The 27,686-nt window shown below is 41.8% G+C and overlaps 1 protein-coding gene across 1 annotated transcript; it reads left to right on the plus strand.

Moving 5' to 3' along the window:
* Positions 1 to 335: 335 nt before the first annotated feature.
* Positions 336 to 27,602, plus strand: mgat4a (alpha-1,3-mannosyl-glycoprotein 4-beta-N-acetylglucosaminyltransferase A). Its single transcript, XM_035651378.2, has 16 exons — positions 336 to 1,508; positions 11,889 to 12,056; positions 12,820 to 12,960; positions 18,071 to 18,204; positions 18,293 to 18,339; positions 18,427 to 18,540; positions 19,467 to 19,542; positions 20,117 to 20,231; positions 21,279 to 21,409; positions 22,013 to 22,120; positions 22,215 to 22,289; positions 22,392 to 22,510; positions 24,006 to 24,084; positions 24,420 to 24,480; positions 24,798 to 24,910; positions 25,036 to 27,602. The coding sequence occupies exons 1-16, from the start codon at positions 1,415 to 1,417 to the stop codon at positions 25,060 to 25,062; spliced, it is 1,602 nt and encodes a 533-aa protein (XP_035507271.1). The 5' UTR covers positions 336 to 1,414; the 3' UTR covers positions 25,063 to 27,602.
* The last annotated feature ends 84 nt before the right edge of the window (positions 27,603 to 27,686 follow it).

Raw genomic sequence — 27,686 nt, forward strand, 5'->3', positions numbered from 1 at the left:
CCAAAGACTACAGCTGCAACAGTCAATCGATTAGTAGTCGACAACAAAATTAATCCCCAACTATTTTGATAATCGATAAATCAGTTCAAGTAGTTTTCATAAAAGAGTAAACATGATCTGATTTCAGCTTCTTAAATGTGAATATTTTCTGGTTTCTTTGCTCCTCTGTGACAGTAAACTGAATATCTTTGGTGTGTGTACAACACAAAACATCATCTTGGGGTTTTGGGAAACAATCAACATTTTTCACCATGTTATGGCCCAAACAACTAATCGATTAATGGATTATGAAAATAATCGTTAGTTGCAGCCCTATAATTGACCTTTGTTTGCTGCTTTTGGGGCCTTATTTTCTTTATGCTCTGTTCTTGCTGGTGATCCAGATTTTAAGTGAATCCAGGCTCCACTGACTACAGGAGCTTTATTTTGAAAAGTAAGTGCCGGAAGTCACATTTGCACATACAGGCAGGTGAACGTTGCTAGTTAGTTTAGCAAACACGTTGCGGATGTTTGAAAGCAGTTTTGTGTGTGTGTGTGTGTGTGTGTGTGTGTGTGTGTGTGTGTTTTAAGTCGCGTTGGGGCCTGTGTGTTCACTGAAGAGGACATTTCCTCGACATGTGAAACTGTCCAACAGCGACAGGACTCGCCTGCTCTCCCTCCGGCTGCTCTTATTTTGGTGACCAGCAGGTGAACGGACCCCGGCCGCCGCCGCGTCTCACCAGCGGAGTTACACTTTAAATGTTAGCTCGACGGCTAACTAGCCAACACGGCTCGTGTCGCAGTGGCGGGTCGGCCGACTCAGCGCGGCAGGTGAAAGTTGGCGACGACGTCGACGAGATCAAGAAGGAGGAGCTTGTTCGACGAGCAACACGCCGCTTTAAATCTGTTTTGTTTTTACTTGACCCATCTGTTGCCAGTCGAGGCGGCAATCGGCGCGGTTTGAGGGCGTCGCCTGCGGGACGCCGTCAGAGTCGCGGCCAGCCAATCCCCGCGGACCAGCCGTCACACGCTCGAAATGCGATCGGCGTCCAACTTGTAGCCAACGAGCGGATTCGAAGACTCACAATGGGCTACGTGGGCAGCTCGCGCGTTCTACCCTCGCCGACCATGTAAGCTGACTTTGTCACGGAAGGAGCGAGAAGAAGACGAGCCGACACCGAGGGGCCATCAGACCGGACCCCCCCCTCCCCCGCCTCCCAGCGCAGAGGTCCGCACTCACTGTCCTGCTACAACCGGACAAAAAAAACATCTCTGACGCGACGCCCCCATATGCCTGCACCCACGGCCGCGTCGACATCCACGGGGCGGTGAGAGGCGGACGGACGGAGGGAGGGACGGAGGGAGGCAGGCAGGCAGGCGACGGCAGCTCCGGGCTCCCCGACACTCGGCCGAGGAGAGGCATCGCTGAAATGAGATGAGGCTCAGAAATGGAACTGTGGCCACTGCGATTATCTTCTTCACGTCGTGCATGAGCCTGTCCTGGTACACAGCGTGGCAGAATGGCAAAGGTAGGTGTGAGGAGCCCCCGTCCGTCGGTCGGTCGGTCTGTCATCGTCACGGTTACCGCACCGGATCACGTGAGGACTTATTGGCTTTTTCTCGGGGGGGTTAATACCGGGAGGGTCTGTTGGAACCAAGACTGGGAGACGTGGGTCCAGCAGCATGTCGCAGGACGTGCAGGTGTTGCCTGTCGTTCACCTCTCGGACCCATCCGCATTCTGTGGAGCAGATTGGTTGAATCATTCCTCACACCATGGTGCTGTAAAGTGCATCATGCAAGAAGTACGTGTTGTTAGTGAACGGGGTATTGTTATTATGTGATGTATTACTGCCCCCCCCCCCCCAAAAAAACCCCCAAAAAACCTAACCTATGACAGCAGATCTTTAGACAGTCCTCATCTCACCTCATCAACTCCAATCAGTTACGAGTAATTAAGTGTGTCCCTGTCACATTAAAGCTCCAGATAGCACAGTGTGCCGCACTTATGATAATAATAACCATTACTACACCATTCAATGCAATCCACCCTTCCTACGGAAACATTAAAGCATCACATCTGGGCCCAGGGCTCATCACGCCAGAGTGTTTCCGTAGTATGAATGGGCTGTGAGTGCCTACATGTTAACCACGTCTGGGTCGTGGGCCTCAGTGGCCGACTGCCTATCAGCATAGTCGAAACAATTGCCGCCTCTCCCTAACTTCCACGCTCGTCCTTCATCATGCGAGTGTTTTTGAGCTGATGAGCAGGGGCTGCTCCATGCAGGTGTGATCACCAAAGGTCACATGGACATGCCCCCTGCTCGGTGTGTGGTACGACCCAGTAGGTGTGATGGTCAGTGTGGGCATCTACAGAGCACATCCTTCTGTTCAATTTTTATCAGCTACTACATTTCTCAAAGTAGGAAACAAGTGTGCTATTATTAGCTGCACTCCTCAGTTGTCTTCACAGTCGATTATGTATGTTCCTGTAAACACGTTTGAAGCACTGAAGTAGGCAGGGAAATAGAAAAACATAGAGTATATTTAAAAAATTATGACTATGACTATGCTTCTCCATGTGGTCGTTTTCCTTATTTGCAGCATTGCTTAATAACGTTGCCGGGTGTGTGTTAAATAAACTTTATACTTTACTTGCTTATCTTTTGTCTATTTGCTTGTGTTTTGTTGCAGCTCCAGTGCGTTGAGCAACACATTATTGAAAATGGCAAGACTTTTCGTTCACTCAAAGGTTGATTTCAATTTGGACTACAAAGTGAGACAAATGTTTATTTTCTGGGTCAAACCAGGTGTGAACAACAATGAAAAACTCTTTTGGCCTTATAGTGAAAGCGAGAGTATTGATTTATGTCACAACCTCAATTTATGCAGGGGCCATTGTCATTTTCAGTCTCTGTGCACATGTGTGGGCTGCTTTTTGTTGTAAATATCCTTGCTAGATTTGCTAGTAGACATTTAACACTTATTTCAAAGGTCCCAAAGAAAATTTCTTATGTCCCCTATATCCTTATTACTCACATGTACACTTACATATTTGCAAGGAATGACAGTGTCACTTTAAGATGCCCCAGGCAGAATTTTATTACAGTATCGGTCAAGTATTTTCATATATTAATCCCAGGGTACAAAAAACTCTTATCAGTGGCTTTCCTTCAGCTGTGGGCTTTACCTGAATCAACATCACAAGCTTTATTCATGAACTTTACCATGTATTAGACTGGCCAACTGCCTCTCTGGGTTTGTGTTGTTTCTTGTCAGATAGCTTTCTCCCTTTTTAACATACGAGCCTCTTTTATGTCCGCCAACATTTCTCCCTGTAGTTTGCTCCTCCTCTTGATGCTGCCTTGTGTTGGTGTTCAGAGTTTAATTGGCCCCAGGCATTACGACATTAATTTCCATGCCTGTTTGAGTGGTTGTACACATAAAAGGTATTTGAATTTGGGCTAAGGACGTAATGGCTGTATGTTTCATGGGGATATGTATGTTATTAACCATGCACTAAAGAGAATAGGTTTGTACAGAGGAGTGCCAGTGTTAAGCAAAGCTTTGGCTGCTGCTGAGAACTGTGTGCTTGTCGCGTGAATTTGCACAGCTAAAGCGGTATCAGTAGCTTGTGCTGAATTCTGCCTGTCTGCCAAGGAGAGAAAAACTTAATGGATGTTTTAACGGGACATTGAAATGGCTGGGATTTCTCCCAGTGTTGCTGATGGTCAGTCTGACTGTGACAGACAGTCAGTGTGTTTGTGAGAGAGAGAGAGAGAGAGAGAGACTGAGTGAGCGACATCAGAGAAAGGAGTGCTGCACACAGCTCTACTCCCTCACGCAATGGCTTTTATGTTGTGTACAATAAATTTGGATCTTCATGAGACTGTGCTGGGGCAAGTAGTAGCCATTATAAAACTCATGCGCAGGGTTCTATGCATTGCAACGACGATGCTTTTCATTTAAATTTTTTTTCTTTCTTTGCTTCTGACAGTCTGTCTTGTTCCCGGTCACTTCACTGCTGTGAAGGAGAGCTGTGCCAGTCAGCTGTCCAAACACTCCTTGTTGAATGACTCTTCAGAGTGTGTACCTCTCTGTCAGAGTCTGCCCTGTCCCCCAGCAAGAGACTGCTCTCTGATTTCTCTGTGGTTATGTCTCAAGTATAGACCCTATCAATAATGACATCAGAATAGATACGTATAACAACGTTTGGGCTTTAAATAGCAATGTGGCCACCAGCACCACTTTGTTTTAAAGTTGCTTTAAAAACCTTTTTATGCATGTTGTCTTTCTTCTTCAAGCACACTTGGTAAGTCGTTTTTTTATATCTCTTTATTAAGAGGCACGTAAGACAAACCACTCACACAAAGTGGTTATCAGACACTGATTAAAACTGTCTCAAATGTTATTAGAATATCAGTTTGCAGAGATCTGTGTGTCTCTAACTTCAGTTTGTTTTATAGTTCATTGTGGGTAAGACTACCAACTACTAGGGAACTTGTAAAGCAAACTTGGAACAGTATTTTGGTTTCATGATTTTTCACTTTAAGAAGTTATGACTATCCAACTCTTTCATGTAACTCACGCTGGTGAGTGTATTAAAAGTCTTGGGTAACGAATCTAACGCCGTTGTGATGGTTAACAGCCAATGGTTTGATAATAATGTCGTCAACAACAATATACCTACTGTATAATGTTGTGTAAGGTGGATTTCATTAGGTTTTTTTCAGTTACCAAAGGAGAACTTTTCAGTCTTAGTTCAGTTATATGAATAACGTGTTGCAGATGTTTTACATGTGACATACTCATTGTTTGCTTTTAATAGCATGATTCTTAAGAGCACTATATTTAGACCTCTTGGGCCTGTGATTTCTGGCCTGAGATTGAAACAGATCCACGTGCTAATGATTTCAGCAGAGACTCGGGGGGTTAACAGCTACTGAGCGCAAAACACTCTTTCCTTATACAAATTTGGCTTCCTCCTTCCCTTCTCGAACCCATGTGTTCCCCTTCCTCTGTGTCAATGGCCATGGTTTTCTTCCATCATTACATCAGCCTGAACACAATGGGCCAAAAATAGCCAAAGTGATTGCAGTGAAGGGGATAAATGAGCTGGCAGGACAGATACACGGTTTATTAGTGAGAATGTGAGAGAATATGGCTTAGACATTATGTTCTCTCATTTGTAGTGTCTGTCCGTATGGGTGTTGTATACATTTAGTTTGTGGGTACTGCGAGGTAGGGCAGCCTGCCAGACAAATCTTAAGTGGCTTGGAAGGGAGAAGAGAGTAGAAAGGCCAAATCTCGCAAGACGGATTATGAGAAATGCCTGAGGTAGGCTGGATGACGGACGAGAGTGCTGACAAAGCAAGGAGACAGTGGGACAAATTCTGTAACACACACACACACACACACACACACACACACACACACACACACACACACACACACACACACACACACACACACACACACACACACACACACACACACACACACACAGAGAGAGGAACAGAGGAACAGGCGTCCTCATCTGTTAGTGGGTTAACAATCATCGTTGTTTCCCTTCTCGTGGCTTCTGTGCACTTCCGTAATCCCATTCATTCATTCCTCCCTTAGACAAATTCTCCTCAGTGTCAGGGGGGAGAGACGGTGATTGTTTGGCTCGAACTCTTCCCCATTGATTAATCTGTGACATACACTCGCTGAATCCTCCGGGACTTGTCTGTACCCATTAGTACGTCTGTGTGGAAGAAGACGCCTACAAGCATTTTGGCAACTGGAGTGAGGATGTTCTCATTTGCATAAAAACAAAAAAAAGAATTAAAAGATTTAGGGCCAGAATTCCTTGACATGAATTTGTGACTTCTTGCTGATATCCTCGTGGCCACGCAAATTCTAATTCTGACTTCAGAATTCAGTTCAGGTTTACCCCAGTTTCTTACTCGACGCACTGCTGTAATTTTTCAGATACCCACATCAACGTAATGCAGTGTCATTTAGTCAAACCATACATATTTGCTCAAAAAATGTACCGACTGAAACCAGTGCTAAGTAACCTTGTGAAGCAGCTGGCTTTTCTCGCAAGTGAGAATCCATCTTATTCGGGCTCTCAGTCTATTCACTTGTGGCCAAATCACATGGGTTAGGAACAATCAGCGTCTTTATAAGGAAGGAACTACTGGGCTGCAATGGGATGCCTATTGTCTTAGGTGCAACGACAGCGAGAAGCTTACATTAGCATTAGTTATATGAGCACCTGGGAGTGTTTGTTTGTGAAAGAAGAGCAAAGAGTGGCACTGAAGGATTTTCTGGATGGAAAATACGTTCATCATATCACCTGCCAAGTATTTTTGACAGCACCCTAACTTTTTCAAAACAGTTATTTATCAAGCCTTCCCAGGTGATTCTGTGCTATAAACCATGTGGCACGTACACTAAAGTATGATTACTGATACTATTTTCCTTATTTTTTAATGTGTTGACTATCTTCTTGATAAATGTATTAACTACTTTATTGATAAAATGAAAAAAAATTCTGACCAGTGCAAAGACGTTCACCATGATAAAGGTAAAATAAAATCTTAAATCTCCACACTTAACAAACCGTGAAATAATTATACACTTATCAAAAATAGATTACTTACTGTCAGGAAACTAATCGGTAAATCAACAAACCCTTTCAGCTCTAAAAATACTTTATCTGAGGTTTTTGACCCCAATTGATATCAGACACAACTGATTGGTGAAAGTGGAGTTTCCAAAAAAGAAAAAAAGAAAAAAATTGATAGCCCTGGCTGATCGAAGCCTTTCAGGAGCCAAACTTGGCAGAGGACTGGAAGTGAGCAGAGTGGGGCCATGCCTCCAGCCGACTGCTGTCAGACTCTGCCACATAGAGACACAGGCGGCTGCAGGAGTTTATCATGACATGCAGCAGAGTAGAGGAAGAACAGTAAGTGGTGCACCCATAGTGATGAAGCAAAATTAAGTTGTCAATAGGGAAAATATGATTTTTTTTTTTTAAATAGCCTGCAACTTTTTACTGTGCTCTAAAAGTGTATTGCAACGAAAGAAAGGACAGAATGGGATCAAGGTGTACATTTTCTTTTTCTGCAAACTACATAAAACCGTTCAGGGAGTATCAGTAGCCCGCTCTTGGATAGGTTTGCACTTCTCAGGAAAATACCACCAAAAATCAATACTACTAGTGTGTGTGTGTGTGTGTGTGTGTGTGTGTGTGTGTGTGTGTGTGTGTGTGTGTGTGTGTGTGTGTGTGTGTGTGTGTGTGTGTGTGTGTGTGTGTGTGTGTGTGTGTGTGTGTGTGTGTGTGTGTGTGTGTGTTTTAACTATTTAAACATAAATGTTTAACCCGTATTTACTTGATTGAACTCTTCTGTCTAATGGGAATGGCGTGCACCAGTACAGTGTGGTTCTTCATATGACTGTGACCTCTGTAACATCTGCAGTGTTTAATTTAACATGACTCATGGACCCGATATTGGGGCGTAAAGTGGACTTTTGTATCTGCCCTCCCCAAACACCAACAAGCTATAACAATTTCCTTTTTTTTTTGTCCCATTATTCTCAAGTTCATGTGTTGCACCATCTGCCCTACTTAAGAGATAACCGCCTGGATAAATGCTTTGTGTTGCACACAGCAGCTGCAGTGTGGAACCATGTGGGCAGCAGGTGCACTGCTGGAGGGCTTTACACATGCATTAAACATAATGCGGACATGTTTTGCATGCATGCATGTGCATCTTATTTCTATGTCTGGAAGGTGGAATCTGTCCACAAGAAAAATACTCAATTGTGAAGCATATTTTCAAGCAACTCAAAGAAGTTTAAGGACTGTTAAGTTTGTTTAAGTTGCTGATGTGAATAACAGCTGAAGTGCAAATTGACTTTCCGTTGGTATAAGGAGAAAGTATGGTGAGGTTGAAATAAAGGGAAGAATTTAAGCAGAGGTGGACTGTCTTTGCTGAACACCTAATAACTACTTTTGTACTAATAGAAAATGAAAACATGAAAATGTTCAGGAAAACTTAATAGTGTATAATGGATTTATTTTACCATCCTTATCAATGTCAGGCTTTTGGTTTAAAGTTAAAGGTCCTAAATGTCACATGACATGCCAGCTATTCTGATATTTTTTTTGATCTTGATTAATTTTATAAATTTTAAGGACAATTTCGCCATTTTGGTGAAAATGCTTATTTGCTCTCTTGCCGGAAGTTAGATGAGAGGACTGCTAGCGCTAAATAAGTAAGTTAAAGCCAGCAGCTGGCTAACATAGTTGAGTATAAAGAGTGGAAACCATCACCCTGGCTCTTTGCAAACTGAACAAAATCCACCTCAGGGATAGTCAAGCTCAGGTCAGTTCATTTACATGTATAACCATAGTGTGAGACAGTTGCTTCAGTAGGAAATTATTTCAGTAAAGACTGAGAGATGGAGACAGCCACGTCAACCACAACTTCCTCTGAACACTTGAATCTTCTATAACTCTATTATATTTAGCTAAGCTTGTATTTCAATGATAATTAATCTCCACTCAAAACGGGTATTTAACTGTTTTTGTTGTAGCACTGCCTTGACAGATGGTCCATGCTATCTGAAGTATTTTCTCATAATCAAAGAGGACAAATGCCTTTTAACCACATTGACGTAGTTTGATTATGGCTTCCGTCTAGAAACTAAATGTTTTCAAATAATGTCCAAAAAGCACATGTGCACATTGTGTTGTGCAACTCCCTCACTCATACGAACATAAAACTGCACAAGGCCCTCATCATCAGCACTCATGAACCCACTGTCAGCATCCGCGTGGGAGAGTGAGGTCAGGCCAAGATCCCTTTGATGAGCTGAGGGATTGACTCATAAGACTCTGTTACTCACTGGTGAGTTGAGGGCTAAACTGTTTCTCAGCACTTATGTTATCTTTTATCTGGGAAGTTTAAGAGAATTCAGAGAACGTCAAGGTCAAGGCATGTTACTGTCTGTTCCTCTGATATTCAATCTTTATATAATCAAGTGCTATAACTGAGACAATCCTTATTTCAATGGGTAAACACGTTGAAATAAGGAATGTAACATTGTTTGCAGGGGAGTGATTCAAGTTTTCTAACTTTTCGTCATCTTGTTGGATGAAAAACATGTTCACGTGCCTTCGTCCCTGGCAATGCTTTTCTATGTGTTGTGTTTGTCTTAACTTTATCTTTCCGTTTATCTTAATTTAGCTTTGCCGCTCAGGTTTTCATTTAATCTTTTATGTTCTGTTGAAGTAGTTTTCCTTAACATTTATATTTTAATCTTTTTAACACCTGTGTTTCTCTTTCCGGGGAGAAGCGCTCTGTGGATATGTTTTATGCTAAAACAAAAACAATAACCAGAAAGTTACCTCAAGACATTACCAAATTCAACCTTCTTGCAATGTCTCCGTTTCTCTATAGAGGCTATCGCTGCATATGATTTCATTTTAAAAAATCTGACGTGTCCATTTTTTTAGCAGAGCTTTGCCAATGCAATAATGAAATACTCGTGACATGGCTGCTGTGTGATTAGTCATGTTTATTCATTATATGACGTTTGTTTTCCGCTCATCAGTTTAACTAAATGGATCCTCCTATTGCAAACCGAGCTTTAGTTGGATTGAATCATGATATTTACCTCCTGTTTGATTTTATAGGATACAGCACATCGATATTTGGCCAGAAGACCGTGTGCATGTGCCTGTCTGTTTGTGAATGTGAGGCCTTGACTCCTGTTTGTTGTGTGAAAGGTAGTTGTCGTATGTAAAATATATGTTCAACTACTCATTTGTTAATCAAATAAAATGAGAAGAGGAATCGTGGGTGGCACGTCCAGGCAAAATATCACAGGAGAGTGGGAGGAAACCAGGGGACAAGCGGACAAAGGATACACAAGAGTGGAAGAGTATAAAGTTAAACAAACGTAGGAGGCTAATAATATGAAAAAATGGTATGAAATGAAAAGGAAAGAATGAGACCATGTTAAAGATTAGAGACTGGGTGCAAACGAAAGGAGGAGAGGAGAGCTTGTCGAGCTCAGAGGAAGAGCATAACCACTTAGCCCTTCCCCCACTACTCATGGTTCAAGAGAGCAGAGAAGAATAATGAGATTGAATGGATGTACTCCAGACCTCAGGTAGGTCTAATTGTTTAATGCATTCGTGCAGCCACGCAATCCAGAGGCTCTACGCCAGCAACCAGCTACTTGTAAAAAAAAACAAAAAACTGTTGTTTTTTCTGATATGTGTAAATGAGTAAAGTGACATTTACCCGAACTGTCAAGAGACTTGTGTAAACACCGCCTAAGAAACATGAGGATTGACACTACTCAGGTAATGAGAGCGGCGCTTCCCTGAAAGAATACGTGACGTGCCAGTTTCACCACCTAATGTATATGCACATTAGAAACGCTGCGCTAAACTAGAAACCTTAACCACTTCCTGCCCCCGCTCTGTGTCTCTGGTTTCTTTGCACAGTTGGATTACCGGCTTGGTTTCATCTCAACAGGACCGGAGTCCAACAATCAAAAGGACTGTTGTGAAGATGAAAGTCTTGTTTTAGGTGGAAGCTGCCCTCTCCTTGAGCGTCGGGCCAAAATGACAGCAGCTGTCTGTGTGTCTTAGGGGTCAGCAGTCATGAAGAACAACATGGTTCTGTGGAAAAATAAGGGCAGGGCAGAGTGGATGGACAAAAGCTCAGTCAGAGGAAGCGATGGACAGGGGAAGATAAAGGGAGTCTGGGTTTTGTTGTAGTTAAGGGCACAATAAATCTACAAGGAGAGGAAGATCAGACACTGACCCATCTCACTCTCTCTGTCTCCCTCTCCGTCTCTCTCTCTCACACTCGCATACACACACACACACACACACACACACACACACACACACCTGTTTTTTGTACTCTACATTTTGGAACCAACTCGTGTCTGTGCTGCTAATACTGACACGAAGACACTAATCAGTGTCACACATTTTCTTGGCTTTAAATCACCATCATCTCCTAAAATAGTAATGTCAATAAGCTGTCACAAAAAAACCTCCAAAGCAATAAAACAGTCAGACAAAGGACGTCAACTAAAAGTACAGAGAAACCCGACACAAAGAGATTTCAGCAAAAAGACGTCATCAAATAAGAAAAAGAGTAAGACTGACGCACTGTGTCATTTATAGCTTATTTTGTATATCTATGATCTGGGCCCTCCAGCAGACCACAAGCTACTCCCCTTTTCACAGAATTTAACAGACTCTATTCTCCAACTCACACTTGTGGTTCCTGGTAAGAACTCACCAAAAACTGGTTTTCTCAGGTCCCAACGGCAAAAGTAATTTCCAGTAAAACAAGTATTTGGTAATGAAAACAAAAGGCTGCCTACTGGTGTAGACGTTATCGTCATTCTGTCAATTTTCCAAGGTTTGTAATGTGGCTTTGTGGTTTAAATCCTTGTACAATCTCAGAAATCTGGGTTGGGAAAATTGAAAAAGTAGCTCTCCCCTTTCCCCAGCAGCGTGTCTTCAAGTGCTCTACACATCCAATGTACTCTGTTCCAAACGGTCGTAAACCTGTTCAGAAACCATCAGATAAGGACCGTCTTTGCTGGGCAGCCCCCACGTGTGAATGTCATCTTCGTCAACATTACTACTACACCTACACCTATACCTAAAAAAAAAATTCCTTCTCTGGGTTTCCCAAATTAAATACAGGATAAATCAAATGTATCCCTTATTTGGGATATTCGGGGCATGGTCTAGCTATGAAGTGATTCGTTTTTAGAGAGCGTTCAAAAAGATTACTTACGATTGTCAAATTTCTCACATTTTTAACCATCCCCGCGTCCTCACATGCTAATCCCCACTTCTTTGCTTTCATTTCTCTTATAGAGAAGCTGGTAGCTTACCAGCGGGAGTTTCATGCCCTGAAAGAGCGCCTTCGTGTGGCAGAGCACAGGACGCTGCAGCGCTCGTCTGAGCTCAACAACGTTCTTGAGCAGTTCAGACGCGCCATCGCCGAGACTAACAACAGCAAAGATGCGCTCACAAACTTTTCAGGTAACTGACACAGACAAAAAACATTTTAAGACTTAGTAACTCTAATAATGCGTTCACACCAAACATGAGGCAAACGTTTCGCGCACTGAGATGACATACAAAGGTAAATGCCAACACAGATGGTGTGAACTTCGTGTAATTTGCTTCACCTGCTCCAGCGAAAATGTGCTTTGCGTTTGGTGTGAACGCACCATAACTGAGGTTTTACACAGTATTCTATACTGAAAATACAGTGTAATAAAGGTCCTATGGGTTCAAAGGAAATTCTTTAAGGAAGCACCACTCTGAGAGCCAGCTCATTTCTAAAGAAAATGAAACCACAGACTTTTTCAAAAACCATTGTCACCGTGACAGGATTCTCCCAGGCTTCTTTTGTCAAATCTGTGTTAGTCATAGTTATTTTCCATTATCAATTCATCTGATCATATTCTTGTATAGTCGATTGATCATTTTATATGCAAGATGTCAGACACTAGTCGAAAATGGCCATTAAGTTTTTTTTAATCGGCACAAGGAGATGTATTCAGATTGCCTAAAAGACCAAAGAAAAGATTGGAAAAGCAACAAATCTTCATATTTAGGAAGCTGGAACGAGTGAATATTTGACGTTTTGCCTTATTTTTGCAGTGTACTTTCATGACAGAAAACACATTGGTTTTAGAATGTGTTGCTTTAAAACGTCTGCATAATTTCACTCCTGTTATTGTTTGATGAATCTAAGAAGAGGACATCACTTAACTTGTGTCTCTGTGACTTTTTTCAGACGAGACACAGAAACTACTGAAGGAGCTCGCGAATAGGAAACAGCTCCAGGTGCCAAACATCTACCACCACCTGCCTCACCTTCTCAACAATGAGGGCAGCCTGCAGCCGGCCGTGCAGGTCGGTCTCGGCCGCACAGGAGGTGAGAAGCTTATATGTACACTGCAAATCTTCTAATTCAGTATAACTAACGACCCCAAGGCGTTTCCTCCTGAATACGCCTGCTCATCCTACACAAACACTCTTAAACCTCCTGAGGTCGTTATTACACAAGGAAGAAGATCAAGTCTTGGCAAGTTTACATTGGGAGAGTTAAAGATAATTACAGTGCACATAATGTATGTGTATAATCTTCCTCTTTAATTTGTCAAGTTATTTCATTGAACATGGATTTCAATCTTGCTTTAATTTCTCTATCCTACTTTTTGGGCTTTCTTCTATCTTTTAATTAACCTGTGAGGCACAGTGTTCTATTTTTAAAAACTGTTGTTCACAGAAATTTTACCGTAAAACATCCAGCAATTTCCTATTTTGTCAAAGATAACTTCGCAACAACTACTTTTTTTTACAAAGCTCACAGAAGTACAATCAAAGCTGATATTCATCATTAGCCTCCCCTTTCATATGGATTATTTCATTCCTGTTTTGCTCTATTCTATTCGCCCCCATTTTTTTAATTTCTTATATTTTTCTCCTTGCAAACAGCACACAGCATGTGACCTCTGATATATTTTACTCCCCGAAGATTATTTATCAGGCATTGTTTGTGTGATGGGTGGATAGTGAATCTGCGACATGAGGGAGGTGACTTAAGGAACAACTCAGATGGTGTTTGCACATTCTCAATGACAGCGACTGAGGGGGGGTGGGAGTGGTTCAAGGGAAGTTGGGTGCAAATAGGAGTTTTTGTGTCCCTGGCCCGTGGCCTGTTTGATTAATGAGTGCAAGGTATCCCCATGGCAAACGAGAAAAATGCAAGGCCCATTGTTGCCATCGTCCCAAGTGTGCCGTTGAGCTTTTAGGACCCTTTCTGGCTTCCGTTTAGAAATTTGAGATAGATTGTCCAGCCACTGATAAAGTAGCTGTGTTCTCACCAAAGTAGTTGTTCTCACCAACTCCCCACCCTTAAAGCACTGCCAACTGTGCTGACTGCATATACAGGGGAAGCTGGACGTGCAACTATCAGGAAGTGGTAGCACAACTGCTGCAGAGGCTTTTAGCCCCTCCACCACTCGTGCAAACCTCATGACATACTTGACAGGCCACTGGCAACTTTTTTCCCTAAAGGCCCCAACAGTGACTTCTAATATTCCCCGTTTTCTGCAGCTAATTGTTTTTCTTAGTATCTCAATTTTCTTTACTGTCTCTCCCGTTTCTCTGCTGACCTAAGCATATCTGACAGTGGGTTATTTATAGCCGTGCAAATTAGGCCATGATCCTACTTTTAAAATTAACAAGAATTATGATAAGAAACGGCTCAGAGACTCGGAGACTGACTTGGAGTGGGGCCCGACTGAATCCCCATTCATACAGAAGTCGACCAGATGATTGCTGTGAACGCAGCCTTGTTAGTCCCAAACAAATCAGCAAGTCTTCTACAGTACCGTCCAACTTGTGCTCCTTTGCACAGTCAATACTTTGTTTGTTGCCAAGCAACCCTTGTTTTACACAAGCACTTGTTTATTTTGACCCGCTATTTAACATGCCACAAGCTATAGCCGAAGATCTCTTTTCACCCCCTTCTCTCCCCAGTTTGGAATTCCTCTAACTGCCATCTTTGTCAATACTGAATCCTCTGTTGGCCTCAGTGTAGACAGACTTTCTTTCTGCTCAGGTGTACACATGGTGCCAGCTGCTCCTTTTCCCAATGCAACGGACCACATTGCGAGGACATAAAGGTTCATGAAATCCCCCAGGTTTCTTCTCTGCTCTGCTCTCCAGTAGCAGTTGCCTGTGAAAGGGACAAGAATATCATCCCTCTGCAGCTTCCCACTCACTGCTGATAATCACGCTGCCAACTTTATTCTTTATAAGGCAACACAGATTTTTGCTTCTGTGTGAGACGGGCATGAACACTGGTCAATCGACAGTAATAATTTTTTGCCTTCTTTTGTAGTTTTTTTTCCCTTTCTTGGAGCAGAGGGTTCAACATAGCGGCCTTTGATTCTGCTGAATACTAAATAGTTTGAATGGCAGAAGTTGTGATCTCAATCAACAAGATCTAATCACAGACTAGAATGGCACACAGCAGAGCGCATGCGTCCGCCAAGGCCAAACAATCCCACACATGATTGTTTAGCTCTTCTTGTAGAAATATAGAGGAAAAAAAGAAGTGGTCTGAAAACCTAAATGAATTATTTGTCATGAAACGTAGTTAAAGAAAGTGAAAACCAATTCCTAGATCTGCTTTTTAATTTGCACTAGCACCAAATTTACAATTTTTCAATTACATTTTTGTATTCTTCCCAGAGCCAGGCTCCATCCCTACAGCAAGTTTGGCAGAAATCAGTTTAGTAGTTTTTGGGTAATGCTGCTGACAAACACACAAACAAACAAACAAACAAACAAACAAATGATTACTTCTATATCGCTGTCACTGTACAAGGGGGAGTAGGAATTTATGAAGACTTACTGGGTATTGATGAATGTGCAAGCTTAGATTCGTTGGTTTCCTCGAATGGACTCGTGTACACCAATTGTGGTAGGAAAGCTTCACAGTTAACCGGTGTAACGCGTAGAACGAAACATTTATGCCACAATTTGTGAAACCTTACAGATGTGTCCAACGCTGAATCTAAACTGAATTAACTGGTCAACATCAACGCGATGCTAACGAACATCAAAGGCACTTTAATAGCTTCTTCCTTAAAAGTGACAGTAACATGCTTTACTATTAGACATAAAATACTGAACAAGATATACACTGCAGTCATTCTAACCTAAGCATGAACATGAACATGTCGCAGTGTAACTTTACAATGATACAATGATGACAATGGATTGATTTTATTGAACATACCACTTTAGTAAAAAAAAAACAATAAACATAGACTTCTTTTTACAAAATATTATATGCACTTTATTTTATAGTGGGCTCAAGACCTATACATGAAATATTGTCTTTTTTTTTTGAATGGTTACATTTGAAAAAACACATACGTGAGCGATGTCTTAAAAAACGAATGACTCATTTGGTTAAAGTGAGTGTTCACCCTAAATAAAACGTGCCCATGGTTGAAGTAACCGATCAAGCTGTACATATGTTGCCGGACACTGAAAGCATACAGACACAGCCGAACACACTAGCTTCTTCAATATGCATGGCATGTCAAATAAGTTCTTTTCACTGATGTGAGAGGACCGGACAGAAGGGTAGATCTGAGATGAAAGGATGGCGGAGTGAAGCGGGCAGACTGATCAAGGGACACGAGGTGGGGCAGTCCTGGAGTAGGGCAGACTTCTGCTCAAGCTGCAGTTACATGCATTATCACTCACTCACTGTCTGCCACCCTCCCTTATTCTGTCACTCTCTCTGTCTCTCTTCCTTCCTCCCACATTCTCTTTTCATCCTCGACCTACTTTCGTGGTGGTGGTGGTGGTGGTGGTGGGTGTCGCTATACAACATGGAGCTCAGTGTGAGAAACACAAAGCAAAAACTGGGACAGATTCTCCACGCTGCACAGATCACTCTGGAGCGTTGCCCCCCGTGGTTAGGGCCACAGCGCCGCTCGCTCATTCTGCACCTCGTTTGCTTGGTGCCTCTGTTGAGGCCCCTTGTGCCCCCACATCACCTCCGTCAGCATGTCTTTACCCCTTTTAAACTGTGCACACACACCCACACATTAGCCTCGGTCCATGCGTTTCATAATCATTACCGCCCCTATAGGGTAAGTTGTTTGTAACTTCCATTAGGGCGAAACATAAATTTGCCTTCCTTTCTCTAGGAATGCATGGTCCATCCATTCTATGAAAAGCACTATCCAGAGCTGCCCTCTGCAGATTGTGAAAGTAAACAAATACAACCATGTATAGAAGAAGAGAAGGGCTAAACAGGGGGGGGGGGGGGCAGTACAAAAGTTAATAGGCAATTTCATCCTGCTGTCTTGACTTATTTTCCCTAAACGCTGATTGATTGCGAGTTAACGACCCTCTTCATCCTCACAACTGCTTCCACACTAGAATGGATTTATTTCTCTTAATCTCACTTGCCCTCTACCTAGTGAGAGTAATCCTTGTTTTACACGAAGTACATTGAACTGGATTACTGTCGGTCTGTTGTACTTCTCCCAGGCTCGTGTAGTTTAGGGGGAGCCTCTCCTTGATGAAGAAGAGGCTGTCTGTTTAGCTGCTTCAAGCTTCATACAGTAGCAGCAATAAGGAGATGACAATAGACACTCTTTCTTTCTCTTTCTGTGTCCTACCATTGTGTCACTAGACCAGCGTCTGTCTCCTTCAGCTCCGAGAAGGTGGTTACTGTAATGTCTTTGGTCAGCAGGTTGTGCTGACAATTCATGGCACAGTTGTTCAACAGAAAATTAACTTAATGTTGATATTATTAATTCAACCAGTTGAAAAAACAAAACAAACTCTTTTTAGTTTTGGTTTGGATTTGCGGCATTTTTTAGTTTTTTTAATATTGTCAGTTGGTCAGTCAAAATAAGCAGGTTGGACACTTGACTATGGGGTCTTGAAATTTTGACATTTAATAGTTCATAATCAATCAATTAATTTAAATACGGCCGATAAATCAGTAAGGAAATATTGTATTTTTTAAATCAAATTAGAGGAGCTCACTGCTATTGGCTTTGGCCTTAATTCCAACTTTATTTAGCTGGTAAGAAAAGTTTCAAGTATCTCAAAATAATTTATAATGTTAAGTAAATGCATATCATTTTCCTCTGTGCTTGAACTTGAACAATTCTTGCCTCTATATTGCCTGAAGTTGTGAATTAAAATGTTGTATGTTTTGGCATAAATTACAATAATAAAGATGGTGTAAGATTGTTTTATAAGAAAGAAAAATGTCTTTAAAAACACCCAGCATTTTCATGCAGAGCCTATACAACCTACGTCCATCAGTCATCCTTCCCACTGCCATCTGTCAGTCTGGGCTGGAACTTCTGTTCCTGATGATTTATGCGGCTGTAATCTGTTGGTGTCCAACAAAAAAAGATTATTTGGTTTGTGGATCCACTTGATTAAAATAGTCACCCTTTGCTGTTCTCCTCTGCTTACCTCTTTCTCATTCTTAGTTACCATGGTGATGGGGATTCCCACTGTGAAGCGGAAGGTGAAGTCATATCTGTCGGAGACGCTGCGTTCGCTAATAGACAAGCTCTCACCGGAGGAGAAACTTGACTGTGTTATTATTGTCTTCGTTGGGGAGGTAAGATCGCATAAATCCTACAATATGAGTCATCGCAAGAGGCTTCTGCTAAAGTCTAAGTGTCTAAACTCCGTGTTTATCTCTGCAGACTGACGTGGAGTACGTTCACAGCGTAGTCGCCGTTCTGGAGAAAGAGTGAGAAAACTTCTCTGCTTCCCAACCATACAAAAAAAGATGGAAATATTGTGAATGGGTGTAAAAGTGACCATCTTGTCTCCTCAGGTTCGCCATAGAGCTGAGTTCAGGCTTGCTAGAGGTGATTTCCCCTCCGGCCGCCTATTACCCCGACCTCGTCAACCTCAAAGAGACTTTTGGAGACTCCAAAGAGAGAGTCAAGTAAGCAGTACACTCAACGTCTGTGTTATCAGCGTGTTCACTGCTGACCGTTAATTATGCAAAATGTGATAGAAATCATTATGGAAATCCAGAGAAAACCAGCCCTGGGAGGAATGAAATGCAGGAGAGCTTCAGAACAAAAATAATAATAGAAGGATGAGTCAGTGGGAAGTGGGAGTGAACAAGCTTTTATGGAGGCTGCCCAGGTACTTAGTATTCCACAGGCATTTCTCAAAGTCACATCAAGGTCATCAGCAGCAGCACCCTCTATCTCTTCCTCTCCGTGGCGCTCGCTCTCATTATCTTCTGTGTTTACCTTCTCTTTGTAGTCAGCTAACAACGGGCTTCATTAGAAATGTGTTTACGGTGCAGTTTGTGCTGACAACTTACAGTATGTACTCGGGTAATAGCCTCTTGGCCCAGAGGACTATTGTGTTGTGGGTGATTGTGAGCACAGCTGCTAATCTGAGCAGTATCTCATTCAACAGGGGCCTGCGTTATTCTAAGTGTTCTAACTCAGGCGTGTGTGTGAGTGCGTGTGCGTGCGTGCGTGCGTGCGTGTGCGTGTGCGTGCGTGTGCGCGTGTGTGTGTGCGTGTCATGAATATCTGTGCACCACCTCCCACACGTGTCCTCTGGAGGCATCATGAACACCTGCAGCCCTCGGCAAACAGCAAATGAGTCAAGTCTGCCTGGGCAGATCGTTCACATCGAGCCATTAGTGTGACAGCATTGGTTTATAAATGACTCAAACAGAGTCTGCTGTTGTAACATCCAGCATACCTGCGAGTGACCGATTTTGCACAGTTTTGTGATTTTTTTTTGTTTTGTTAATGTGAAGCAGTGAGATTGACACACTTATACACCTCAGCTTTCGTGTGTGTATGATTTTTTTATGGTGTGTTGATTGATTTCTGCTTTGTTTAGATGGAGAACCAAGCAGAATCTGGACTATTCCTTCCTCATGATGTATGCTGTGAACAAAGGGATTTATTATGTCCAGGTATGTCCTTAAAAAAATAATAATAATTGTACTTTAAGAAAGGCAAAACCTTCTTTTAGGCAAACACTGATGTGCTGTTAGTTTGGAGCATGTCATACCAAATGCAAACACGTAAAACATTGAAACAAATGTGTTGTTGTTGCAGTCATTCATCAGAGCCAGTGTTGTTGTTTGTTTTCAGACCAGAGTCAGTTTCACTCATTCTCTTAGACATCTTTAACTCTTATGGGCGTCCAATTTGGGAATGTTTATATGGACACTGGCTCTTAGCAGATTTGAAATGCTACCAGCAGCCATGCATGATTTGGTTTAACTGTGTTGTTAATCTCCCATCTGCGTGTCAATTCCATTCTCGGCTGTCAACTGGAGGAAAGAGGTATTGCCTCTCTGACATCCACCACTGTTTTAGATTAGTGCAGCGACTCAGCAGTGATCTCTAGTTCAGTTCAGAGTGATGTGAACCTAGATGAGTCTCCCTCCTACCTCTCTCCCTTTCATCATCTATAAAACTCAACTGTTGAAGTGGTTATTTCCATCTTACATTTTGTCCTCTCCGGACACTCTGTTCCTTCAGCTGGAGGATGACATTGTGGCCAAGCCCAACTACTTTGCCACAATGAAGAACTTTGCCCTGCAGCTCTCGTCAGAGGACTGGATGATCCTGGAGTTCTCTCAGCTGGGCTTCATCGGTACGATCCATTAAGCACTCGATCATTATCCAGCATTAGCACAAGGGGCCTGTCAAATGAAGCACGATCTCTGTAGTCAGCTCTGTTAATTGGTTTTCTTTTAAATCAGCATCCCAATCCACTTGAAAAGGCATTCACATACTGTACGTGTGGGGACAAATACAGACAGCAAATAAAGACAATATGGAAATTTTATTGATCACTTTGTAAATAAGGTCAGTGCAAAGTAATGTGAATGGGTCAGGGAAAAGAAAATCCAAATTAATCATGCCACTACAATGTGTACATTTTGGTCCAAGTTAAACCTTTTTTTTTTGTTTTGTTTTTGCACAGTAATGGCAACTATTAATCTTTGTTGTACTAAAGAAGGATGCAATTGTAAATGTATAAAGATCTCTGTTTAAATGTGATTTTTTTATCATTACCAAGCAGAGTTTAAGTTGACTGATTAACCTAAAGTTAATTGCTGCAACCCACTCTGAGAAGACTTAACAATTACAAGGCTGGATTTAGTTTTCAGAAGAGTTCATTATAGCTGATGTAATGAATTATATGATATGAAAATTGTTGTTCTGCTCATCATCAAGCAGCTTGCAGTTCTTGCTCTGTTGCCCCTGAACTTTTTGCATTTATTATTATCATCCTTCATCTGAATGTGTTTTGTAGATAGATTTTTGGCAATACGGTTTATTAATGGCGTCCTTGAAGGCAGTTTATAACACTGGTCTGTCCTTCGTTCTTCTGACTTTCTGTTCTCGACAACGTTAATACGCCAAATTATGACATTAAATTCTCTGCCAAAAACTGACACTTTATATTCAAATAGAATACTATCTTCCAGTATAGCGAGAACATTCAACGTGCTTCTAGCATTGAAGGTCAATTTTTATTAGATATTCTAATATATCTTTTGTAGTTGTTTTAAAGTGTAGCAAGTCCTGTTTATGGTTTTATCATCTCATTACAAACATTTCTTTTTTTTTTATTAATGTGTTAGTTGCTACAGTTTAGGATCTATAAACCCTCCTTATACTCTCTTTCCTTCAGGAAAAATGTTCCAGGCTCCAGACCTGAACCTCATTGTTGAGTTCATCTTCATGTTCTACAAGGAGAAGCCCATCGACTGGCTGCTGGACCATATTCTCTGGGTCAAAGTCTGCAATCCTGAAAAAGATGCGGTATGCAATGTGATTACCTTAATGCAGGGATTAAAGTTCTCCATGGCTACGATGGATTTTTGTCATTTGAATTCCAGAGAAGCCAGGTATGAGATCATTGCAGATCCAAAGGGGAAAAACATGAAGGTGGAGGGTTATGAATACTGCAAGCCCAGCGGCCGTACGACACTTTGAGATATAGAATGCATGCTATTTAAAAGGTAAACAGACATTTAATGACCCAACTGCAAATATTCCTAAAGGCTTAAGGTTGTTGGAGCTATTCTAAAAAGGCGACATGGCCTCCGCCTTCTCTAAAGAAAAAAAGGAGGCAGGGTGATATTTACAAAAGGTGGTGTAGTGGCAGTTAGGCACACCCAGAACCGGGCGGCCCTATAAGCTCTACACAAGGTGGAGCGTAGGAGAGAGGATTCTTGTGTGACTAAGGTAGGTGGCAAAGGTAACCCGTTAACATTGCTCGCAGGTAAACCGAAGGTGGGCCCCTTAGCAGAATTTTCCTTTAGCATATACAAAAGTATGCACACAGCATAATAGTACTTGTAATCCCCCACCAATTAGTGTATGGGGAAGGGGTGTCTCATTCCTGCCTTTGTTCTTCTCCAGAAACACTGCGAGCGCCAGAAGTCCAGCCTACGAGTGCGGTTCAGACCCTCCCTATTTCAACATGTGGGACTCCATTCGTCTCTTGCAGGAAAGATCCAAAAACTCACTGTGAGTCACACACCCTCGCCCGTTTATTTGCGACAGCAACTAATGCTACCTCCTTTTGTAAAAACACTGGCCTCCCCTTTCTGTGTGTCTGTAGGACAAAGACTTCCTGAAGCCACTGCTCCACAAGATGCATGTCAACCCGCCGGCCGAGGTTTCCACATCAATGAAGGTGTCACCCCAGAGTTCCAAAAAAAGAATAAATTGAGTGCAGTATAAACTAAAATATGAAAAGAATACTAGACAACAAAAAATTGTTTACCGTGTCACACAGGTTTATCAGGGTCACACCCTGGAGAAGACGTACCTGGGAGAGGACTTCTTCTGGGCCATTACTCCGACGGCAGGAGACTACGTTCTCTTTAAATTTGACAGACCCATCAGCATAGAGAGGTGAATGTGCAGGAGAGCTTTGTCTAGTTGTGATATGCTCGCGTACACAGCTTCTTATCATTTGCATTTACACAAAATGATGAGCATGCATAGCACAGCCCATTTGCACATACAGATATCTGTCTTTTCACTCGTTTCCTCCCGATGTCCTTCACCAATTCTGGTTTAACTTCAGTGTGTGTGCTGAGTGTGTGTGTTAGTGCGTGTTCTGGGATCAGAGTGAGCTAATGAGTGTGCTCTAAATTAAGCATTCTCAGCCCGGCCTCCTACTCTCTGTGGAGCCCGGGTAGAAATGGGAGCAGATAGCGAGACCTGAAAAGGATGTCATAAATTTGGTCATGTGTATTTGTGTGTTGATTGTATCCACTTCCCGTCTTGTAAAGATTATATTAAGACAGTGAGACATTGTGTGTGTCACTCAGCGAGATAAGCCACAGTGAGTGGGAAAGGGGCCAACTGGTGTTGTCAAGTGTTGTGTGTCTGCTTTTTTTTGTGACATCAGTGACATCTGCTTTGCTGATTAGACATCTCATCAGCAGTTGGTCGAGAGATACAGGAAGTAATGATCAGTATCAGTGTGTCCATCCATCCATCCGTCTGTAGAACTTCACAACTATGTTAATCAGGTGGTGAAGTGGTGCCTTTTTGATATTTTGGGTTACAGGAAATTGTTATTTTTATCTGTAGTTCCATGGCAACCAGTTTAACTCTTTTAAGAGTAGGCTCTCAACTCAGAGCTTTTTTCATCAATAAGCAACAGAAGGATGCCCCACAGCGTTCTGTTTACATGTGTGGATGTGAAGGGATGAACTTGTTATCACTGCCACTAAATTACTGGATTACATAATACTCGACACCTGCACACTCAATAAGCGATGTGTGAAGGCAGACTGACCATACAATCCTGTGGGCAGGTTGTAGGTCAGGGAGATTAGCGACTTGTTTTAAGCTTGCCTTACTATATTTATGCTTAATTTTCTATAAAAAATATTACATGCCTTTGATGTGTACCTTTTTGATGTGGATGTGTTTTTTTAAACAATTAGCTGTTCTTTATTACTGTAGGGAATATTAGAGTTTACGATCTGCTTCGTCTGTTTTGTGGGCGCCGTGGGGAGATGTCACCTCCCGACTCCTGTTTATGACCTGGCACTGCATTCTAGCTCAATCTCAGACTTTTTTGGCTGTTAACATTTACAACAGGTAAATGCGGTGCATCTACAAACTTAAGTGAAAACTGATTAATACAGTGAAGCTCATATTTCAAACATAAAAGCATCCTGTTGTAGCTGCTCTTAAATCTACGGACAATATGAACTGAATATAATCCAAGAAGCATAAGCTTTGAAATGTTAAATGAATATTCTACTCACAGTTAAGACTTTACATAACTTACTTTGTGACCACAGGTGATTTGCTTGTTCAGTGTGTATTTGTTTGGAATGGCCACGACACTGTTATAAATATTAAAATTAATGCTTAATTTGATTGGCAGGTTCCTGTTTCGCAGCGGTAACCAGGAGCACCCAGGGGACAAAATCGAGAACACCACAGTGGAAATACTGCCCGTCTTGGTAGGGAAACACACACACACACACACACACACACACACACACACACACACACAGAGTGTGTCAACCTTCTGTGGTGTGATGTGCAAATGACTCTGATTAGATTACATTGAGTGGTTGCTCTTAGGAACGTAACGCATTGATTATTGACAGGAATGTGAGCATGACAGAGTCGTGTGCTCTGCCAGAGGCAATACGTTCTGACATTGTGATCCACACCTCCAGTGGTGGGCAGAGAATCTCATGTGTTCTGCTGTGATTGAAAAAATCATTAAGATTACATTTTTTTGTCTATCATTTTAATTCACTGTTCATCTTTCACCATGTTCACATGTCAGGAATCTGGAGTACAGAACAAAGAGAAGTACAAAAGAACGGAGGATCGCTTTTACAGAATCGGTATGTGGATTTGAGTCTGTGTGTGTGTGTTAGTGTATATAGTGTATACAAACACAGACATTTAGATCAGATTACACACTCACAACGACAGGGACTAGAGTTACAGGCAGTGAACATAGTGATGTTTTTTCTTTTTATCCCTTCTAATTTTGATCTTTATTCAGTAACTTTCTCATCTTTTTTATTATTTTTGGTTTGTTTTTTAGTGTTTTAAAAAAACAATTTTTGGACTTATATATATAAATATATAAAAATTATTTTAGTACTTCATATTTACGGTTGTGTATGGTTGTTTTTGGTTTTTTGTTAACACACAGGTCAGTTTGAGAGGGGTGTGGCCGAGGGGGCCGTAGATCCTTCCTTCAATCCTGTCTTGGCACTTCGGCTCTCCGTTCTCAAAGACTCTGCTGTGTGGGCCATCGTCAGCGAAGTAAGCCGAATCATACAACCGCATCCGTTAGTTGTCCAATCTCATAGAAAAATAAAATGCTCCAGATGCACTGCCTACTTGTTTTAACCCACTAACGCATGTGATGCTCTGCTCTCCTCCTGCAGATACACATAAAGAGGATAGCTGGCTAACTGTTCTGGAGAGAGGACATGAATCATGGCCCCTGGGGGACCAAAATCTCCTAGACTGCTTACGCAGGGCCTCTGGCACCTAGCAACCAGCAGTGAAATCATTAGAGCCCAATAGGGTTGCTCTTCTGAGCTTGTCTGAGGGAAAACCATTTCTCAGTCCCCCCGCTCTTCCCTAATGTACCTTGTTATTTTGCTTCTCAACGATCGATTTTCTCCCTTTCTTTCTGCATCTCTCCCTCACTCTTGTGCTCTTAATTCATTGGTGTGATTGTGAATACTACTGTCTACAGAACAACAGCGGAGTGCGTGAAAGACGTCTGCTCACAGCTCTGGCTCTGAAAGTCACTGTGTTGCTCAGAAGCTTTGAGTACAATCAGAAAAATGCCTGGACAAACGAGGAGAAATCATCATCATGTGCGGGAGAACCTGTCACCTGGCCACTGGTGTAGATGCTGCCAAATCCTTCACTGTTACTCCATGCTGCCACCCCTGGGCAAGCTGGGGCATTGCACTGTCACTAGCGCCTCAGCAAAGCCCACGATGATCAAGAATGTTGTCATCACACACGGCCAGTTGTTTCCATTCCCGGCCGAGACGACGACACTCGAGATCGACACCAGCCCAGACAAAAAAAATCTGTTCCTCTCTCCTAGAGTTTTGTAATTCTCACTCAAATGCTTCACTTGTCCTGAAATGACAAAACTCAGGATGAGCTTTTCCAAACGGTTCCCACATCCTGCCTGGTCGATGACAACTTGGACCCTCGGCTAGATTCTTGGTTATTACCACAGTCAGTCCATGGAGAAAATGCGAACCATGATACCATATCTCTCTCACCCACTGTCTGACAGGCTGTGTATGACCTCAGTGTCCATTTATAGAATACCAATCAGACATTGCCTTGGCGTAATTTTCCGATGGGATATATTGTTATATTGATATATTATTACAGCTTTGACGATCTATGAAGGTGACTTAATTTATTTGAAATAAATCTTTAATTTGTACAAGAGGTAAAATATATTTTTATTCTATTAAGAGATGTTTATGGTAGTGGAGAGAGAATCAGTTTTACTTATGTATTGTTTTTTTGGGTTTTTTTTCTAAATCTTTATTGTACATTTTTATTTTCATCATAACAGCTTCTTGTAAAATAGCTTTGTATGAAAGTAGCAAGAAGCTCCGTTCAGTTTGATCCATCTTTTCACTTGAAGTGACATGTTAAAAGTGAGACTATTCATTTTCACTGTTTTAAAAACTAAATGGTAGGAGAGTTGTGAATTGTAGTTGTGGGTCAGAATTAGAAAAATGTGCCTTATATCCAGATCCGTTAAATGGTCTCAGTTACATTATCCAAGTCTGTTCTCTCTTAGTTCTGCTTACACTCTGATTGCTGGATATACTAATATTTTGAAAATGACACGTATAGTCCAATTGGTGATTGGATGTAAAGAACAATATCTCTTTTATTGCTGAGTTAAAGTGGTAAACAAATTATTTTTTGTACCAGATTTTACCATCTGAAACAGCGTGATTTGCACTGCTTTTTTTTCCTCTTCACTTTTATGTTGCCATCACTACCCTCACCATCATACTTAAATTATCACGATGCTAATTTCACTGACTCCTCCAAATCCACTTTGCAATCTATTTCGTCCAATCATGTATCTACTCTTTGATTGGACAGAATACCATGACTACTGATCATTGCAGAGTGTGTCTGTTGTGGTATCATTTGGCTGAGGTTGTGTAGTTCTTTCATAGATTGTAAATCTTAAAAAGGAAAAAAGCAACAAGCAACTCCCTCTCTCACTCACTCTCTTCTGCTTCACTCAATAGTTTATTTAAATTCACTCTGAGTTTCGTGTTTGTGTGTGGCCAACTTTCTGAGTGGAAGCTATTTTTAAGTGAAACTTCACTAATTTTACGATCCAGTGGTTTAGTCAAGGGGCTAGTGAAGTGCCTTTTTGTGGAAATTGATATGAAAGTGACAAATTGCTAATAGTGCTTGTTCACACGCGTGGTCATTATTTCTAATTTATAAACGATGTTTGTTTGGATGGGTTTGTTTTTGTTCCGATCAGATCAGGCTCTTTCACCTCCTGATCAAACCATCTAACCTAGAGCTGTACTTGAGAAAACAGTAGTGCTTCAATCTCTGTCTCTTTAGATTCCGTTAACTGGGATGGTGGGAGTTGACTCCATTTAAACGGTGGAACGTGTTGTTTTGAAAGGGGTAAAGACTTTCAGTACTGCTAACAGGATTGGCCCCTGCCCCAAACACGGCATCCACATACAAACTGAAACTGAACGCATGAAAACAGCATGGACGGTTATGCGATCCCCTACTGTATTTCGAGGAGAGTGGACAGGGAGAGGACAAACAAACAAAGAAGGAAAGGAAGGAACATCCCCACACATCCATCAGTTCACGTGCCTTCATCATGTACAGTACATGTGAATGCCCACATCTGATGATATTATTGACATCAATTTTCATGGACATCTTTGAAATAAATGATACAAGTTGTTAAAAGTCATGGCCATTTTTTTTTTGTGATCATTTTTTTTTTCCTTCTTGCATTACTCATACCATCTGCATCACCACATTTTTTAGTACTAGC

The sequence above is a fragment of the Scophthalmus maximus genome, chromosome 14 (genome assembly GCF_022379125.1).
Source record: "Scophthalmus maximus strain ysfricsl-2021 chromosome 14, ASM2237912v1, whole genome shotgun sequence".
NCBI classification, from domain to species: domain Eukaryota; kingdom Metazoa; phylum Chordata; class Actinopteri; order Pleuronectiformes; family Scophthalmidae; genus Scophthalmus; species Scophthalmus maximus.

Excerpts from the sequence above, each read along its gene's own strand:
- mgat4a (XM_035651378.2), top strand. The coding sequence starts at position 1,415 with ATGAGGCTCAGAAATGGAACTGTGGCCACTGCGATTATCTTCTTCACG. Across the intron at positions 18,340-18,426 it reads GTCGCCGTTCTGGAGAAAGA|GTTCGCCATAGAGCTGAGTT; the intron begins GTGAGAAAACTT and ends TTGTCTCCTCAG. Across the intron at positions 24,481-24,797 it reads GGATCGCTTTTACAGAATCG|GTCAGTTTGAGAGGGGTGTG; the intron begins GTATGTGGATTT and ends GTTAACACACAG.